The sequence below is a fragment of the Rhinopithecus roxellana genome, chromosome 12 (genome assembly GCF_007565055.1).
Source record: "Rhinopithecus roxellana isolate Shanxi Qingling chromosome 12, ASM756505v1, whole genome shotgun sequence".
NCBI lineage: Eukaryota > Metazoa > Chordata > Mammalia > Primates > Cercopithecidae > Rhinopithecus > Rhinopithecus roxellana.
Genome location: NC_044560.1, coordinates 16,001,462 through 16,020,491, shown reverse-complemented (window position 1 = coordinate 16,020,491; position 19,030 = coordinate 16,001,462). Strand labels below are relative to the sequence as shown.

At 50.0% G+C, this 19,030-nt stretch overlaps 1 protein-coding gene across 3 annotated transcripts; it reads left to right on the top strand.

Annotated features, from left to right (window-relative positions):
- The first annotated feature begins 4,495 nt into the window (after positions 1-4,495).
- KDF1 (keratinocyte differentiation factor 1) lies at positions 4,496-16,065 on the top strand. 3 transcript variants are annotated; one of them, XM_030941790.1, is made up of 4 exons: positions 4,496-4,614; positions 13,219-14,289; positions 14,872-14,946; positions 15,471-16,065. In XM_030941790.1, the coding sequence occupies exons 2-4, from the start codon at positions 13,251-13,253 to the stop codon at positions 15,551-15,553; spliced, it is 1,197 nt and encodes a 398-aa protein (XP_030797650.1). In that variant the 5' UTR covers positions 4,496-4,614; positions 13,219-13,250; the 3' UTR covers positions 15,554-16,065. The 3 variants fall into 3 exon arrangements, with proteins under 3 accessions (XP_030797650.1, XP_030797651.1, XP_030797652.1); XM_030941791.1 differs by having other exon boundaries at positions 4,512-4,555; XM_030941792.1 differs by lacking the exon at positions 4,496-4,614 and adding an exon at positions 11,717-11,818.
- Positions 16,066-19,030: the final 2,965 nt, after the last annotated feature.

Sequence of the window (19,030 nt, the reverse complement as noted above, 5' to 3'; positions counted from 1 at the left end):
AGTGTCATTGATTTTTGACAGAGTTATTGAATATGCACCGTGGCAATGGGAAGGACCCTTGGGAACAGGGCCCAGTATCTTTGAGTGAGGGAGGGAGAGGAGCAGAGAAAGGGGAAGTTTCAGTGTGGCTATAATTAGAATTATAACAGCTACCTTGTGCCTATTGCAAAACTCTTCACAAAACACTCACCAGAAAGCATAGCCAGAGGTTCAGAGATCATATTTATTTCCTTCCTTTCTTCCTTCCTTTTTTTCTTTCTAGGCAAGGAAAGTAGCACTGAGCTGCTTCAGTCATCATATTTTATTCTTATTAATCCACAGCATTTTAGGTACCACAGAATTAGAATTTGGTAGAGCAATTCTGCACTTCTACAACTAAAGTTCTGGAAAAAGCAAAACTATGGAAACAGAAGAAAGATCAATGGTTGTTAAGGGCTGGAGTCAAGGGGAGGAACTGACTACAGAGGGGTTCAGGGGAATTTCTGGGGGGTGATGGAACTGATCTATATCTTGATTGCTGTGGCAGTTGTGCCACCGTATGCATTTTTCAAAACTGACAGAACTGTACACTAAAAAGGGTGAATTTTACTATAGGTAAATCATACCTTAATTTTTTTTTTTTTCTGTCGCCCAGGCTGGAGTGCAGTGGCCAGATCTCAGCTCACTGCAAGCTCCGCCTCCCGGGTTTATGCCATTCTCCTGCCTCAGCCTCCTGAGTAGCTGGGACTATAGGCGCCCGCCACCTCACCTGGCTAGTTTTTTTTGTATTTTTTAGTAGAGACGAGGTTTCACTGTTAGCCAGGATGGTCTCGATCTCCTGACCTCGTGATCCGCCCGTCTCGGCCTCCCAAAGTGCTGGGATTACAGGCTTGAGCCACCGCGCCCGGCCCAATTTCTTTTTTTTTTTTTTTAAGAATGAATAAATAAATGGGGAGAAAACTAGATAATACTCCCAGCTACTCGGGAGGCTGAAGTGGGAGGATTCCTTGAACCCAGGAGGCGGAGGCTACTGTGAGCCAAGATCACATCACTGCACTTCAGCCTTGGTGACAAAGTGAGACCGTGTCTCCAACAACAGCAACAACAACAACAACAACAACAAAAACTAAATAAGAACCTAGGCCGGGCGCAGTGGCTCACGTCTGTAATTCCAGCATGTTGGGAGGTCGAGGTGGGCGGATCATTGAGATCAAGAGATTGAGACCATCCTGGCCAACATGGTGAAATCCTGTCTCTACTAAAAATACAAAAATTATGGCCGGGCGCAGTGGCTCAAGCCTGTAATCCCAGCACTTTGGGAGGCCGAGACGGGCGGATCACTAGGTCAGGAGATCGAGACCATCCTGGCTAACACAGTGAAACCCCGTCTCTACTAAAAAAAAAAATACAAAAAAAACTAGCTGGGCGAGGTGGCGGGCGCCTGTAGTCCCAGCTACTCGGGAGGCTGAGGCAGGAGAATGGCGTAAACCCGGGAGGCGGAGCTTGCAGTGAGCTGAGATCCGGCCACTGCACTCCAGCCTGGGCGCCAGAGCGAGACTCCGTCTCAAAAAAAAAAAAAAAAAAAAAAAAAAAAAAAATTAGCTGGGCAAGGTGGTGCACACCTGCAGTCCCAGCTACTCAGGAGGCAGAATTGCTTGAACCCGGGAGGCAGAGGTTGCAATGAACCGAGATCGTGCCACTGCACTCCAGCCTGGCAACAAAGCAAGACTCCATCTCAAAAAAATAAAATAAAATAAAATAAGTAAGACCCTAGGCTCTCATGTGTTTGCATATTTTGAGAACTTTGCAAGTGACACTAACTCTAATTATTTAGCATTAGAGCATAAACTTCTATTTTTTCATTCATTCATTATAAAATGAAACCTCCGGAATCCACTATTCAACACAAAAATCAGAACATTGCTAAAAATTAAATCTACCTATGGGTTTCTCTCCCACAGGTAGACTAAATAGGAGGATCCCTGCATCGTCCCCCAGGTAATTGTGTGTGTGTGTGTGTGTGTGTGTGTGTGTGTGTGTGTGTGTGTGTGTGTGTGTTTCAGGCTGGAGGGCAGGGCAGTGGTGTTAACATGGCTCACTCCTGGGCTCAAGCAATCCTCCTGCCACAGCCTCCCAAGTAGCTGGGACCACAGATGCATGCCCAGCCTTTCTGTTTTTTCTTTTTTCTTTTTTTCCCCAGTAGAGACAGGTCCTTCTATGCTGCCCAGGCTGGTCTTGAAGTCCTGGGTTCAACCAATCCTCCCAAATCCTTGGCTTCCCAAAGTGCTGGGATTATAGGCATGAGCCACCACGCCTAGCCCCCCAGGTATTCATTATTCTGAACTTTGTGTTTCTCATTCCTTTGCTCTTTTCTTTTTTGGGCTAGGGTCTTGCTATGTTGCCCAGGCTGGTCTCGAACTCCATGGCTTAAGAGATTCTCTTGCCTTAGCCTCCCAAGTAGCTGGGATTACAGGCCCAGGCCACTGCACCCAACTCCTTGCTTTTTTTCTTAAATGTTTTTTTTTTTCACATAAAAATTAGGCTGAAGCACATGAATTTGCCATTACTTTTAGATCAAAACAGGTCAATAACAGCAAATTCATATGGTTCAACCAAATATTATGCTTAAATGTAGTAGTTCTAGTTATTTTTGAATCATATATAAAGGATGTCATTCCATATGTAGTCTTCTGAGATTTGCCTTTTTTCAATTCAATATTATATTACCACGATCCAGCCATGTTGCTATTTTTCATTCATTTTCTACTTCTCTATAATTAATTCCTTCGCATGAATATCCCACATTTCTCTATCTCCTGTCAGTAGCATTTCCGTGTTTTCGGTTTGAGGCTACCACAAACAATATTTCTACTAACATTCTTGTACACATTGTCTACTGGTGCACTGTACAAGAGCTTACTGTGGCTGTACATAGGAATGGACTTGCTAGGTTTCAGAGTACACAGATGTTCAACTGCACAAGATGTGACTGTGAAGTGAGGATGTGACTCATTCTCTGAGCTCCAAATAAGAATACAATGTGCCACCTTCCTCAGGAGGGAATGTGGACAAGATGTGGTGGGAGGCTCTGGGGTGGAGGGTCTCTGGTGGAAACTCAACACCTTTGCCTGATGCATCCCAGTGATATCTTCTTGTTGCATCCACTATCTCTTTTAATCCTCCCAAGTTGAAGAAAGGTACTACTATCTCCAGAGATTAGGTTTAGAGGAGGAAAGTGTCTTGCCCAAAGTCAGTTTGTGCCAACTGCCTCAGCAAACAATGTCCCCTCTCAAAGCTTCAGTTTCCTCTTACTGTAAAATTGATATGATAATACCTGACCCACTTCACAGATTAACGGTTTTGGCATGCATGGCTCCTGGAGATGCTCCCTAAAAGTCACTTGTTTGTTTATTTATTTATTTGAGACGGAGTCTTGCTCTGTCGCCCAGGCTGGAGTGTGATGGCACAATCTCGGCTCACTGCAACCTTCACCTCCCGGGTTCAAGCCATTCTCCTGCCTCAGCCTCCAGAATAGCTGGGATTATAGGTGCCCGCCACCACACCCGGCTAATTTTTTGTATTTTTAGTAGAGACAGGGTTTCACTATGTCGGTCAGGCTGGTGTTGAACTCCTGACCTCGTGATCCGCCCGCCTCAGCCTCCCAAAGTGCTGTGATTACAGGCGTGAGCCACCGCGCCCGACCAAGTCACTTGTTTATTAATGCTATTGTTAAGTTATTGAGTTGTTATTAATATTAAGAGGAACAGTAACCCAGGACAGTCTGAGCCTTGCCTTCTTGACATTCAATGGTGATGCCTCTTGCAGAGACCTTTTTTGGATGTAGTGACCACGGCCCATTTTGGCCACCACTTTTGATCCTGGATGTATCTTTCAGAGCTGCATATCCTGGACCCCTCCTATACCCTACTCAGGGCCCCAGAGCTGAGGTTCCCGTCTTTACCTGCAGATTTCTCTGAAAAAAAGAAAAGGTCAACTGATCAGTGGCCCAGGCTCCCAGTTCTGCCTCAGGGCAAAGGGAGAGATTGGGGCCTAGGGCCTCATTCAGTGGAAAATATTTGTTGAGCACCTAGTATGTCCCAGGACCTGTGCTGAGCACCAGGAACACAGGGGAACAAGACCAAACCCTGTAAGGTAGGAGGCTAAAGGAGGAGACAGAAGACAAGAAAACGACAGTGTGCTGAGTACAGGGACTGTTCTATGCAACAGAAAAACAGATAGACTTAGGGTCAGGGAAAGCGTCCCAGAAGAGAGCTTTCTTTGAGTTGGAGCTTTATGGCCGGGCAGGAGCTCCACAGGTGCTCAGAGACTGACAGGACCACTAGCCTGTTGAATAGAAGAGGAGACTGAGCCCCAGCGCCTCTCGACCCTTCCTCGCCACACCTCACCTACCCGGACTAGGCCGAAAGGCCAAGCACCCGAGCCGGGCCGCGCAGCTCCCTAGAGCCTAGGGGCGGGGCCTCGGTCCAGGTGCGCGGCAGCGCTTCGCGGAGGCAGGAAGTGTGTCCCTAGCGGCGGCCCGTGCAGCGCTCCCGCGAGACACTCACCTGCGCCCCAGGTGAGCGCCGAGGGGGCGGGGGAGGGGCTGAGCCGGAGGCGGCTCACCTGGCGGGACAGGTAAGCCCCGCGCGGGCCCGAGGGGGCGCAAACCAGGGCGGCGCCGGTGTGGGGAGCCCCCGAGGCTGAGCCCGGACAGGGGAGGGTCCCGGGCCCGGTTCCTTGGTGCCACCCTCCTACTTCCGGGGTGCGCGGGCCGGGCTGGGGAGCGGCCTGAGCGGGCGCCCGGGCTGGGCGCGCAGAATGGGGTGTGGGGCCGCGTTCGCTCTCAGGGCTGCACTGGCTGGGTCCGGGGGCCGCGCTCACAGGGGGGCAGTGTCGGGATGGGGCAAACGCTGGTGCTCACTCCGAGGAACAGCGTCGGGACGGGAGGGAGGCTGGGTCCGCCCGCGGGGTAGGGCCTTTGCAGCTGGAGAATGTAGTGCTTGCCCCAAGGGCAGAGCTGGTGTAGGGGCTGTGGTAGCCCGAGGGGTAGTGCCAGGGTCTGGTTCTTCCTTGTCCCTAGGACTAGGTGCCGGCGGATATGGGAGTCGCGGGCTGCACCTTTCGGGCAGGAGTCCGGGGGTGCACTGAGCCGACGGCTGTTTCTCGAGCAGGACTGGGGTGGTCCTCCCAGGCCCGGTGTCCGAGGCTTGGCACTGGGCTGGGGGCAGAGGCTGGTGCGGCCGGGCCTGTCCTGGGGACCCTGGGAGGAGAAGATGGTACATAGACCCTTGAGTGTGTGTGTGTTCGCGGGACTAATGGGGAAGAAGGAAGCATCAGAGAGAAATCCAGGGAGGGCTGGCCGGGACCATCTGAACCCCGGGAAGATCCTTGCGGTGCCTTAGAGCGCCCAGTGACCTAGCCCCTCCATGTGCAATGCCACTGCGGGAAGCCCCCTGCACTCAATATTTCATTTAAATCTCACGAGATTGGCAGGGCATGAAGATAGTAGTCTCTCCTTATTTAAAGATGAAGAAAGCGAGGTTAAGAGTCTTGCCTCAAGCCAAATAGGGACAGGGAGCCTCCCCTCACTAAACCAAGTGACCAGGGTTCCTAGGATTGGGCGGGGTGGTGGCAGGGCGGTGGCAGCAGCAGGGTCGGGGAGATATAGCCTGGAAGAAACTGCCTGAGTTTGACTTCAGGAGGGTTCAATGGCTGGAGGGAAGTGGGGAACTGAGGCAGGCATTGTTCTTATCCCAGGTCTTGCCTCTCTTCTCATCCCAGTCCCGCTGGAGATGTGTGGCACACACAAAGTACGCAGGCTCCCGAGCTTGGCGGACCACAGTGCAAGTCCTACTCCAGCCCTCTCTTGCTAGGTGTCTCTGGGCCAGTCACTTCACCTTTCTGAGCTTCAGATTCCTGATCTGTGAAACAGAGATATACTACTTATTTACAGAGCAACTGTGAGAGTCAAATAAGGTGAAAAGTCCTCTGGCCCATTCACTGCTGTTTTCTCAGCATTTAGCACAACGCTGGGCACCTCGTTGGTGCTCAATAAATACCTGTTGGATTAATTTAATCAATATTAGCGAGTCCTAAAGCTTTGGAGGTTGGGGGAGAAGACAATAGCCAGCCCATCCTCAGGAGCCCCAGGTACCTCCCAGCTCAGCATGGTTAACTGTAGATTTGTCCGCTCTCCTGAAGGCTTGAGCCTGGAAGACAGGGCTCCCAACATGGGCTCTCTCTGGGCACACGCTGGTCCATGGAGCTGGCAGCTGGCAGCTTTGACTGCCTCTTTCCTCCCAAGTAATACATGGGATGGGATAGTGGATAAGAGTCTGGGGCCAGGCCAATTGTGTACAGATAGGTGTATGCCTTTGGACAACTTATTTAACCTGTCTGTGCTTCAGTATAATAATACAGGTAATAATATTACAAAGAGGGTTGTGAAAATTAATTGGTTATTATGTCTGAAGTACTTAGAACAGTGTAAGCTATCAATAATCAACTCTCACTGGAGTGTAAACTCCTGAGGTTGAGGGATTTTGTCTGTTTTATCACTTTATCCATAGAATTTAGAACAGCTGGGCCGGGCGTGGTGGCTCACTCCTGTAATCCCAGTACTTTGGGAGGCCGAGGCGGGTGGATCACGAGGTCAGGAGATCAAAACCATCCTGACTAACACGGTGAAACCCCATCTATACTAAAAATACAAAAAATTAGCCATGCGTGGTGGCATGCGCCTGTAGTCCTAGCTACTCGGGAGGCTGAGGCAGGAGAATCACTTGCACCGGGGAGGCAGAGGTTGCAGTGAGCCAAGATCATGCCACTGCACTCCAGCCTGGGAAACAGAGCGAGACTCCATCTCAAAAAAAAAAAAAAAGAATTTAGAACAGCTGGCCAGGCACCATGGCTTATGCCTGTAATCTCAGCACTTTGGGAGGCTGAGGCAGGTGGATCACTTGAGGTCAGGAGCTTGAGACCAGCCTGGCCAACATGGTGAAACCCCATCTCTATTAAAAATACAAAAAATTTAGCTGGGTGTGGTGGCATGCACCTGTAGTTCCAGCTACTCGGGAGGCTGAGGCATGAGAATTGCCTCCACCTGGGAGGCAGAGGTTGCAGCGAGCGATGGAGTGCCATGCACTCCATCATTGGTGACAGAGTGAGACTGTCTTAATAATAATAATAATAATAATGATAAATCCAGCATGTGGCACACAGTGGGCCCTCAGTAAATATCTGTTAATTCCGTGGATGTATGAATCCATACCCAATCCCACATTTCTCAAACTAAAGCAACGATTTTTAACCACTTGCCTCGGATTGCAAGGGAATTTAAAATCACCTGTTACCATTTTAATTGGGATACCTTTGCAGATGGGACTTCACTCCCCGTCACCTCCTATCCCCCATCCATACTCTGGTCAACCTAGAGCCTAAGTCTTTTTTCTTTCTACCCAATGGTCCTGGTTCTACCCTGAGGCAACTTGGAATGTGTCAGTCCCCTGAGGCACCTAGTGTACCAAACCCTGTTCTAGACACTGAGGGAGAAAAGAATTACACACAGTCCCTGCACTTCAGGGTCATGGTCCTTGGGGACATAGACTTATCCTCAAACAATCAGTACATGGCTGACCCAGCTGATAGCCCAGCTGAAGGTCATGGGGAAAGGGCCTCCCATCTGACTAGTGATTCCAGAGGGTCGCTGGAGAAGGAGTGCTGAGTAGGGCCAGGAGAGTAGGTTGAAGAGTTGTAGGAATGGTTAAAGAACTGTATCCTAGGTCAGGCACAGAGGTTTATGCCTGCAATCCCAGCATTTTGGGAGGCCAGGGCAGGAGGATCACTTGAGGCCAGGAGTTCAAGACCAGCCTGAGCAACCCAGAAAGATCCCATCTCTCTTTTTTTTTTTTTTTTTTTTTTTGAGACAGAGTCTCACTCTATCTCCCAGGCTGGAGTGCAGTGGCGCGATCTCGGCTCACTGCAAGCTCCGTCTCCCGGGTTCACGCCATTCTCCTGTCTCAGCCTCCCGAGTAGCTGGGACTACAGGCGCCCGCCACCACGCCCGGCTAATTTTTTGTATTTTCAATAGAGACGGGGTTTCACTGGGTTAGCCAGGATGGTCTCGATCTTCTGACCTCGTGATCCACCTGCCTCGGCCTCCCAAAGTGCTGGGATTACAGGCGTGAGCCACCGCACCCGGCCGTAAGATCCCATCTCTACCAAAAACCAAAACAAAACAAAAAACTAGTGGGGCAGGGTGGTATGCACCTGTAGTCCTAGCTACTCAAATGGCTGAGGCAGGAGGATCACTTGAGCCCAGTTGTTTGAGGTTTCATTGAGCTATGATTGCACCACTGCACTCCAATCTGGGTGACAGAGGGAGACCTTATCTCTAAAAATAAAATAAAATAAAAAATAAAAGAACTGTATCTTTCACATCCCCATTTACCAGTGGGTAACATTCCCTCTTTCCCTTTCTCTACACACACATGCCTTCTGTTCATTTGTGTTTGAACCATTTGAGATTAGGTTACAGATATCCTGCCCCTTTATCCCCAAGTGCTTCAGTGTATGTTTCCTAATAATAGAATATTATCTTATATAACCATAGTAATCAAATTCAGAAAATGTAACATTGATATAATACTATCAAATAACATATTTCACCAGTTATCCACATTATTCAATTTCCAATTTTTCTTCCCAATCCAGGATCCTATCTAGGATCACATTGCATTTAGTTGTCATGTTTCTCAACTTGGGCTTGTCTGTTATTTCCTCATGATTACATTTAGGTTATGCATTTTTGACAGGAATACTTCGTGAGTTGTATCCTCCTTAGTACATATATCAGGAGGAACATGATGTCAGTTCATCCCATTATGGTGATATTATCTTTGATCATTTGATTAAAGTGGTATCTGCCATGTTCCTCTAAACATTTTAAAGTTTTTACTTGTTACAGCAAGTAAGAGGGAATGGAGGTGGCCAGAATGGGGGCTGTGACAGTATTTGGGTGAGAGATAATGATGGCCCTCTTTAGGGAGGTGGCATTAATTTTCCCAAGTGCCAAATCTGGGGTTAGATTAGGGCCAGAACAGAACTAAAACACAGATATCCCGATGCCCAGTTCCATGTTCATCACACACCCCCAGTTTCAGACCCCAGTGCCATTAAATCAGGAATAAAAGGATAAGGGATCAGTGTCTCAGAAAATCCAAGCTAAGGATAGTTACTGCCTGGCAAACCCCTACATGAAATCAAGGACCTTCCCAAATACACTACTGCATAATCTTCCCTCTCTCAGGCAGAGTTATTTACTCCCATGATGCTTCATATATCCTACATGCTCCATCTTACAAACTTGTTTGTTTGTTTGTTTGAGACGGAGCCTCTGTTGCACAGGCTGGAGTGCAGTGGTGCGATCTGGGCTCACTGCAATCTCCACCTCCCAAGTTCAAGCGATTCTCCTGCCTCAGCCTCCTGAGTAGCTGGGATTATAGGCACTCTCTACCACGTTCAGCTAATTTTTGTATTTTTAGTAGAGACAAGGTTTCACCATGTTGGTCAGGCTGGTCTCGAAATCCTGGCTTCATGATTCGCCCGCCTCAGCCTCCCAAAGTGCTGGGATTACAGGCATGAGCCACTGTGCCCAGCCCTCATCTTACAAACTTTTAAGCATCTGTTTTCCCTACAAAACCATGTGTGAATCATCAAGAACAGGATCTGTAGTTCATTCATTTTTGGTTCTATGGTATCCAGTACAGGGCCAGCCTCAGTGTTTATGAAGTGAATGAAGTCTTAGCTCTGAGCTTCCTAGCAACCAGGTCAGAATGGGAAAGAAGACATATTTTGTGGTTCAACTTTTTTATCTAATCAAAGGACACCAACAGGGCTTGATGTTAAATGTTGCTAGCAGGGCAAATGTGAGTAAGACTGAAATATTGACAGGGGACCTCTTACATTCCCATATCTGATTTGAAGGACCAGGGGAGGGAAATAAGTGTTAATGATCAGGTTCCATAGCAAATCTTATGAAAAGGCATTTGTTCAGCAGCCACAGAGACTCTCAAGAAAAACTTACCAACAGCAGGAAGAAACTGGGTGAGACCACTTCACAGAAAGTGAGATCCAGATCTTTCTGTAAAATAGCTATAAAAGTTAACATATTAGGCCGGGTGCGGTGACTCATGCCTGTAATTCCAGCACTTTGGGAGGTTGAGGTGGGCAGATCACCTGAGGTCAGGAGTTTGAGACCAGCCTAGCCAACATGGCAAAACCCCATCTCTACTAAAAATGCAAAAATTAGCCAGGCGTGATGTCGTACGCCTGTGATCCCAGCTATTCTGGAGGCTGAGGCAAGAGAATCTCTTGAACCTGGGAGGTGGAGGTTGCAGTGAGCTGAGTTCATGCCATTTCACCCCAGCCTGGGTGACAGAGCAAGACTCCATCTCAAAAAAAAAAAAAGTACCTTATTAACCTTTTTTTTTTTTTTTTTTTTTTTTTGAGACAGAGTCTTGCCGCTCTGTCGTCCAGGCTGGAGTGCAGTGGCGCCATCTTGGCTCACTGCAACTTCTGCCTCCTGGGTTCAAGTGATTCTCCTGCCTCAGCCTCCTCAGTAACTGGGATTACATGTGCCCACCACCTTACCCAGCTAATTTTTGTATTTTTAGTAGAGACAGGGTTTCACCATGTTGGCCATGCTGGTCTAGAACTCCTGACCTCAAATCATCTACCCACCTCAGCCTCCCAAAGTGCTGGGATTACAGGCATGAGCCACTGCACCTGGCCTAACCTTTTTTTAAAGAAACCACATTTGGCCGGGCACAGTGGCTCACACCTGTAATCCCAGCACTTTGGGAGGCTAAGGCGGGCAGATCACCTGAGGGCGGGAGTTCAAGACCAGCCTGACCAACATGGAGAAACACCATCTCTACTAAAAAAAATACAAAATTAGCCAGGCGTGGTGGTGCATACTTGTAATCCCAGCTACTCGGAAGGCTGAGGCAGGAGAATTGCTTGAACCCGGGAGGCGGAGGTTTCGGTGAGCCGAGATCACGACATTGCACTGCAGCCTGGGCAACAAGAGCAAAACTTGGCGTCTAAACAAACAAAAACAAATAAACAAACAAAACAGAGACCACATTTAAGGGCCGGGTGCCATGGCTCACACCTGTAATCCCAGCACTTTGGGAGGCCGAGGTGGGGGGATCACCTGAGGTCAGGAGTTCGAGACCAGCCTGGCCAACATGGCCAAATCCTGTCTCTACTAAAAATACAAAAATTAGCTGGGCGTGGTGGCATGTGCCTGTAATCCTAGCTACTTGGGAGGCTGAGGCAAGAGAATCACTTGAACCGGGGAGGCAGAGGTTGCAGTGAGCCGAGATGGTACCACTGCACTCCAGCCTCAGTGACAGAGTGAGACTCCATGTAAAAAAAAAAAAAAGAAAAAGAAAAAACAAAACATATTTAAGCATCATTCCCATATTTAAGCATCATTCCTGTATTAAATACATTCACATTGTTGTACAACTATTGCCCATCCATCTCCAGACCTTTTTCATCTTCCCCAGCTGAAACTCCCTACCCATTCAACACTAACTCCCCAGTTCCCTCTGTCCCCAGCACTGGGCAACTACCATTCTACTTTGTGTCTCTATGAATTTGACTATTCTAGAGATGTCATACAAGTGGAATATTACAATATTTGTCTCTTTTTTTTTTTTTTTTGAGACAGGGTCTGGCTTTGTTGCCCAGGCTGGAGTGCAATGGCACGATCTCATCTCACTGCAGTCTCCACCTCCGAGGCTCAAGTGGTCCTCCCACCTCAGTCCCCCAGGTAACTAGGACTACAGGTGTGCACCACCACACCTGGCTAATTTTTGTATTTTTAGTAGGGATGGCTTTCACCATGTTGGCCAGGCTGTTCTCGAACTCCTGTGCTCAAGTGATCCACCCATCTTGGCCTCCCAAATTGCTGGGATTACAGGCATGAGCCACCGCACCTGGGCTGTTTGTCCTTTTGTGTCTGGCTTATTTCACTTAGCATAAGTTCTTCAAGGTTCGTCCATGTTGCAGCATGTATAAGAATTTCCTTTCCTGGGCCAGGTGCAGTGGCTCACTACTGTAATCCCAGCACTTTGGGAGGCCAAGGCGGGTGGATCACGAGGTCAGGAGATCGAGACCATCCTAGCAAACACGGTGAAACCCCCGTCTCTACTAAAAAAAAATACAAAAAAAATTACCCGGGCGTAGTGGCAGGCGCCTGTAGTCCCAGCTTCTCGGGAGGCTGAGGCAGGAGAATGGCATGAACCTGGGAGGTGACGGAGCTTGCAGTGAGCGGAGATTGGGCCACTGCACTCCAGCCTGGGCGACAGAGCGAGACTCTGTCTCAAAAAAAAAAAAAAAAAAAAAAGAATTTCCTTTCCTTTTTAATTTCCTTTCCTTTTTAAGGCTGAATAATATTCCATTGTATGTATATACCACATTTTGTTTAGTCATTCATCCATTGGTAGACACTGGGATTGTTTCCACCTTTTGGCTATTGTGAATAATGCTGCTGTGAACATTGGTCTAAACATCGGAGTCTCTGCTCTCAATTAGGTTGGGTATGTATCCAGAGTGGAATTGCTGGGTCATGTGGTAATTTGATGTTTAATTTTTGGAGGAACCACCATACTGTTTTCCATAGCAGCTGCACCGTTTTACATTCCCACCAGAAATGCACAAGGGTTCCAGTTTTTCCACATTATTGCCAACACTCGTTATTTTCTGGGGGAAGGGAGATTATTTTTAAATACAGATTGAGAGATTGAGTATCCCTAATCCAAAAATCCAAAACACTCCAAAATCTGAAAGTTGAGCACCAGGATGATACTTAAAGGAAATGCTCATTGGAGCATTTCAGATTTTCGGATGAGGAATGCTTAACAGGTGAGTATAATGTATACAATCCACAGTCCAGAATCCAAAACATTTCTGGACCCAGGCATTTCAGATAAGATGTTCAACCTTTCATAGCCATCCCAAGAGGCCTAAGTCACAGGTAATTTTGAAATCTGGGTTAGACCACAGAGACTTTGTGGAGGGAGGGCCACAAGATATGAGAGTTTATGGGCATACTTGGGTCCATCCACATCCCAGGCCTCTGAGCAACTAGAAGTGTGAAGCTGCTCAAGTCAGCCCAGGAGTTAGTCCCTGACTTCTGATCCTGACCCCTTCCTGGCCTCTCCCCCGCAGGTGCCTGGCTGCTGCAAACCATGCAATGAGCCATGCCCCGCCCTGGACACCCCCGCCCAGCATCTGGGCCTCCACGCTTGGGACCCTGGGAGCAGCCAACAGAGCTATGTCTGGAGACATATGATAAACCACCTCAGCCCCCACCAAGCCGCCGCACCCGTAGACCAGACCCCAAGGACCCTGGTCACCATGGGCCAGAGAGCATTACCTTCATCTCTGGCTCTGCTGAGCCGGCCACTGAGTCCCCTGCCTGCTGCCTGCTCTGGCGACCCTGGGTGTGGGAGTGGTGCCGGGCTGCCTTCTGCTTCCGCCGCTGCCGGGATTGCCTCCAGCGCTGTGGAGCCTGTGTGCGGGGCTGCAGCCCCTGCCTTTCTACTGAGGACTCCACTGAGGGGGCTGCCGAAGCCAACTGGACCAAGGAGCACAATGGAGTGCCCCCTAGCCCTGACCGTGCACCCCCCAGCCGGCGGGATGGCCAGCGACTCAAGTCAACCATGGGCAGCAGCTTCAGCTACCCCGACGTTAAGCTTAAAGGCATCCCTGTGTATCCCTATCCCAGGGCCACCTCCCTAGCCCCTGATGTGGACTCCTGCTGCAAGGAGCCACTGGCCGATCCCCCACCCATGCGACACAGCCTGCCCAGCACCCTTGTCAGTAGTCCTCGTGGCTCCGAGGAGTACTACTCTTTCCATGAGTCGGACCTGGACCTGCCCGAGATGGGCAGTGGCTCCATGTCGAGCCGAGAGATTGATGTGCTCATCTTCAAGAAGCTGACAGAGCTGTTCAGCGTACACCAGATCGATGAGCTGGCCAAGTGCACATCAGACACTGTGTTCCTGGAGAAGACCAGTAAGATCTCGGACCTTATCAGCAGCATCACGCAGGACTACCACCTGGATGAGCAGGATGCTGAGGGCCGCCTGGTACGCGGGATCATTCGCATTAGTACCCGAAAGAGCCGTGCTCGCCCACAGACCTTGGAGGGTCGTTCAACTCGGGCTGCTGCCCCCACCACTGCTGCCCCTGACAGTGGCCATGAGACCATGGTGGGCTCAGGTCTCAGCCAGGATGGTAGGTGGGGGCCCCATGGGGCTGAGGGGCAGAGTAGGGGAGGCTCTGGCCAGGGGAGGGTTGGAATGGGGTCTTTGGCCACTGTGGGTGTACCCCTCAGCCAGTCCCTGCCCTTCCTCCTCCTTTCTGTCAACTCGTGGATTCCCCTCCCTAGCTCCCACTCTGGCCCTTCCCGGTGAGGTCTGAGCAAGGCTGAGAGGAGCACGCAGACCCTGGGAGAGCTCTCTGGCCAGCGCTGCTGTCCCCAGAAAGGACAAGGTTCTCTGCATTCAGCAAGTTTTCCCAAAAGGCTCCTCTCCCCTGCTGTCTCATGCTAGAGTAGCTTCTAGGCCTGGTCTGGTTAACAGGACCTAGGGACCCACATGAACTTGGACCTCTGACCTGTTCTGGGCTAACCAAAACTCCTACTCATCCATCACTCTGCGCATGCACACATTGTCTATGTGTCTTTTTTTAAGCGTTATTTTTCTAGCCCTGCCCAGGAGTGAGTGGCTCCTCCCTCATCAAGCTGGGAACAGAAGTAGGAAATGGGGTTGAAAGAACGTGCTAATGACCACTGCCTGCCTCACGTTCCCTCCCTAGAGCTGACAGTGCAGATCTCCCAGGAGACGACTGCAGATGCCATCGCCCGGAAGCTGAGGCCTTATGGAGCTCCAGGTGTGGTCCTGACCTAACGAGGGGTGTGGAGGGTGGGGGACTACCCTAGGGGCCCCTTACATGCTCCTCTCCCAGCTTTCTCTTGGGGTGGTGAGGATGACATAAAAAAGGGATGGGGCCCTAAGCAGCCACAGACCCATCTCCATCCAGCAAGCTGACTTAAAGTGGGTGCAGGTGCCCAGAACAGGCAAGCTGAAAGTGATCAGACCCCACGCCCAGATGACTAGGAAAGTAGTGGGTGGAGAACCATCCAGCATGGTGCTGGAAAGGCACCCCGTGTGGTTCTGTTGTGGTCTTACTGCCCTTGACAACAACCCCCTGGGAGTGGGATCATCATCCTTTTACAGAAAGGGAGGCTAGGGCTCAGAGAGGTCAATAAACTGAGTGGGTCATCCAGCCAGGATCAGACTGACCCAGGCTCAAGTCCCACTCTGCTCCTTCTCAGCAGGCTTCTCCCTGGTGGTGGGATCTGGATGAGCTCCTTCCCCTGAACCTGTTTCCTCCTCTCCTTTCCTTCCCACCAGGGTACCCAGCCAGCCATGACTCATCCTTCCAGGGCACCGACACAGACTCATCGGGGGCACCCTTGCTCCAGGTGTACTGCTAACCCCTGCCAGGCCCAGCTGCTACACTGTTTCTGGGAGAAGCACAGCCTACAGAATGAAGAGGGGGACCAGGAACCCCTGCGGGAGGGGCTGGGCCTTAGACCTGAAGCAGTGCCCACTCTGGCTCCTCCTGCCTTGGCTGACTGGGTTCCTGGACCATGTGCATTTCACTGGGCCACGGGGTCTACATCTCCTTGCATCCCCAGCTGGTCTGATCCCTGCCTGGGCCTCTTCCTTCCTGCTCATGGTCTTCAGGTGGCCTGATCATGGAAAGTAAGGACTTAGGCATTACCTTCTGGGAGTGAACCCTGACTCCATCCCCGTATCACCACCCTTACCAATCATACAAACTTCTCCCTCCCTGGGGGAATTCAACGACTAAAAGAAGCTTATCTTAAATATATTGTATTGGGGGGTGGGCAGGGCCCACTCTATGTTATGTTAAGCAGTTGGTTCTGGTTCTTGGCTGACGTTCTGTATGTTAACATGACCATAGTTTTAAGGACAAAGGTAATTGGTATCTGCCTGCTTATCTTGGCCGTCCTTTCTCTACCATCTGCCTCACTTAACTGCTGTGCAGAGCGGGAGACAGGATATAGGTGTCCAGCCTGGCTTAGTGCTCTGCAATTGAAGTAGGAAGAATAAAATGGGAGTAGTGCCCCCATTTCTGGTTCACTGTGAGTTCCAGGAGATAAAGAACCAAGCACAGAGTCTGTGCCTGAGAAAGGTTGGATAAATGGTTTCTGACACTGTTTGAGAAGTTCTTCGAGGGAGACCTGTCTGAACTGCCTCTGCTCTCCCAGTCCACCGCCTGCAGGCTGGCCTGCTTCTGCCCAGCCCCCAGTTTCCCCAAAGCCCTGATCATTTGTTGGCCCTACCCAGCCTTGGACCTGCTGCTCCTCTCCCCCTCTCTCTGTGGTGGTAACAGGGCACTGTGGTTTTCTTTTTTTTTTTTTTTTTTTTTTTTTGAGATGGAGTTTTTGCTCTTGTTGCCCAGGCTGCTGGAGTGCAATGGCGCGATCTCAGCTCACCGCAACCTCTGCCTCTCGGGTTCAAGCGATTCTCCTACCTTAGTCTCTCGAGCAGCTGGGATTATAGGCATGAGCCACCATGCCTGGCTAATTTTGTATTTTTTAGTAGAGACAGGGTTTCTCCATGTTGGTCAGGCTGGTCTTGAACTCCTGACCTCAGGCGATCTGCCCACCTCAGCCTCCCAAAGTTGCTGGGATTACAGGTGTGAGCCACTATGCCCGGCCAGCACTGTGGTTTTCACCAGTATCTTGGCTTTTCCAATAACCTTGGAGAAGGGACATTATATTTCACAGAGAGGAAACCTGGGGCTCACAGTGAGGTCAAGGAACTTAGTGGGACACGCAGTTAGTAACTGTGGCTCTGGCCTTGCTGGGGCAGACGCAGAATCCCTTCTTTAGGTATCAGAGCCCATGAGTTGAGAAGGATCCTACTTGGCTGCTCCTCACACACAGGCTTATCTACTGGTCCTCTTTCAGCAGAGAGGCCAGGGCAGGCCCACCAGCCCATTCTTACAACAAACCAGCTGGAAGGTGTTGATCCAGCTCCCACATGGCCGGCTGCCCCCACCACCCTTTTTATTGTTCCAAAAGGCACCCTTTGGAAAGTAACTACTAGACAAACTGTGCTTGTTTGTCCAGTTTCCTAAGGGAAACAGGATGATCTCTCGGGACTATGAACGTAGGGTCCAGTTCTAACTCCAGGCTCTGCTGTCACATCCGGGTGGCCTCCACAAGACTAAAATGATCACAGGGCAGAATAGGAGTAGAGTGGGAGTCACACCACAAACCCTCCACTCTAGCCTCAGCCCTAGAGCACCATTTTCCAAACCTAGCCTTGTAAACCACTATTTGCATTCCCAGAAAAAAAAAGGTTTAGCAAGTTTGGAAAAGTGACAAAGCTATGTACTGCATAGCCTCTCTGAAATCTTTAACAAGCTATTCTGAATTTCTTTTTTTTTCCCGAGACAATCTCACTCTATGGCCCAGGCTGGAGTGTAGTGGCGCATCGCAACCTCCACCTCCCAGGTTCAAGTGATTCGTCTGCCTCAGTGTCCCAAATAACTGATTACAGGCAGGTGCCACCACCACTCGGCTAACTTTTTTTTTTTGAGACAGTCTTGCTCTGTTGCTCAGGCTGGAGTGCAGTGGCACGATCTCGCCTCGCTGCAAGCTCTGCCTCCTTGGTTCGTGCTGTTCTGCCTCAGCCTCCCGATAGCTGGGACTACAGGCGCCCGCCACCACACCCAGCTATTTTTTTGTATTTTTAGTAGAGATGGGGTTTCACCGTGTTAGCCAGGATGGTCTCAATCTCCTGACCTTGTGATGCGCCCGCCTTGGCCTTCCAAAGTGCTGGGATTACAGGCGTGAGCTACTGTGTCCAGCTACTCTGAAATTCTAAAAAAAGACATCTGCGTTCCAGATATTTAGGGGCCAGAGAACTAAGCACTCACAGCAAGTCAACCTAGACATTCTTGCTATAACCTCTGTGGCCCAAGCATTCTGACCTCCACCCTCTAGCCAAAGTGGGGCAAGGGTCAGCTCTGTGGGCTGGATCTGAGCAAAGGGGAGCACCTCTTCAGCCCTCGGAGCTGGCTTTGAGAAGGCCTAGAATTTGCAGAGGTCCACGTCAAGAGATAAAAACGAGGCCTCACTGGACTTTACTCTGTCCTCCTGGTAAGGTCCCTGTACCACACACACACCAGATCTGAGGCCTGAGCTGTCCTCCTGGTACCCCTCCCAAGCCAGGCAGTGTCACCTTGGCCCATGCTGCTCTTCTGTCCTGGTATACAAGTCTCTAGTTTGAAGAATACTTGATTCACGGCTAAAGGGCAGACCTGCTGCAGTGGACAGTGAAAATCAGATCAACAAGTCCAGTGGTCTTAAAACTCTGTTGGGTTGGCCGGGCGCGGTGGCTCAAGCCTGTAATCCCAGCACTTTGGGAGGCCGAGACGGGTGGATCACGAGGTCAGGAGATCGAGACCATCCTGGCTAACATGGTGAAACCCCGTCTCTACTAAAAAATACAAAAAACTAGCCAGGTGAGTAGCTGTAGTCCCAGCTACTTGGGAGGCTGAGGCAGGAGAATGGCGTAAACCTGGGAGGCGGAGCTTGCAGTGAGCTGAGATCCAGCCACTGCACTCCAGCCTGGGCGACAGAGCGAGACTCCGTCTCAAAAAAAAAAAAAAAAAAAAAAAAAAAAAAAAACAAAACTCTGCTGGGTCATGCGCCCCTTCGAGAATCTGAAGTGTTCTGGTCTCCATAGCCAGAAAAACTCAACCTTTGCTCAGAAACATATAGACTAAATGCCTTATTTATTTATTTTTTTGAGATGGAGTCTCGCTCTGTCACCCAGGCTAGAGTACAGTGGTGCAATCTGGGCTCACTGCAACCTCTGCCTCCTGAGTTCAAGCGATTCTCCTGCCTCAGCCTCCCAAGTAGCTGGGATTA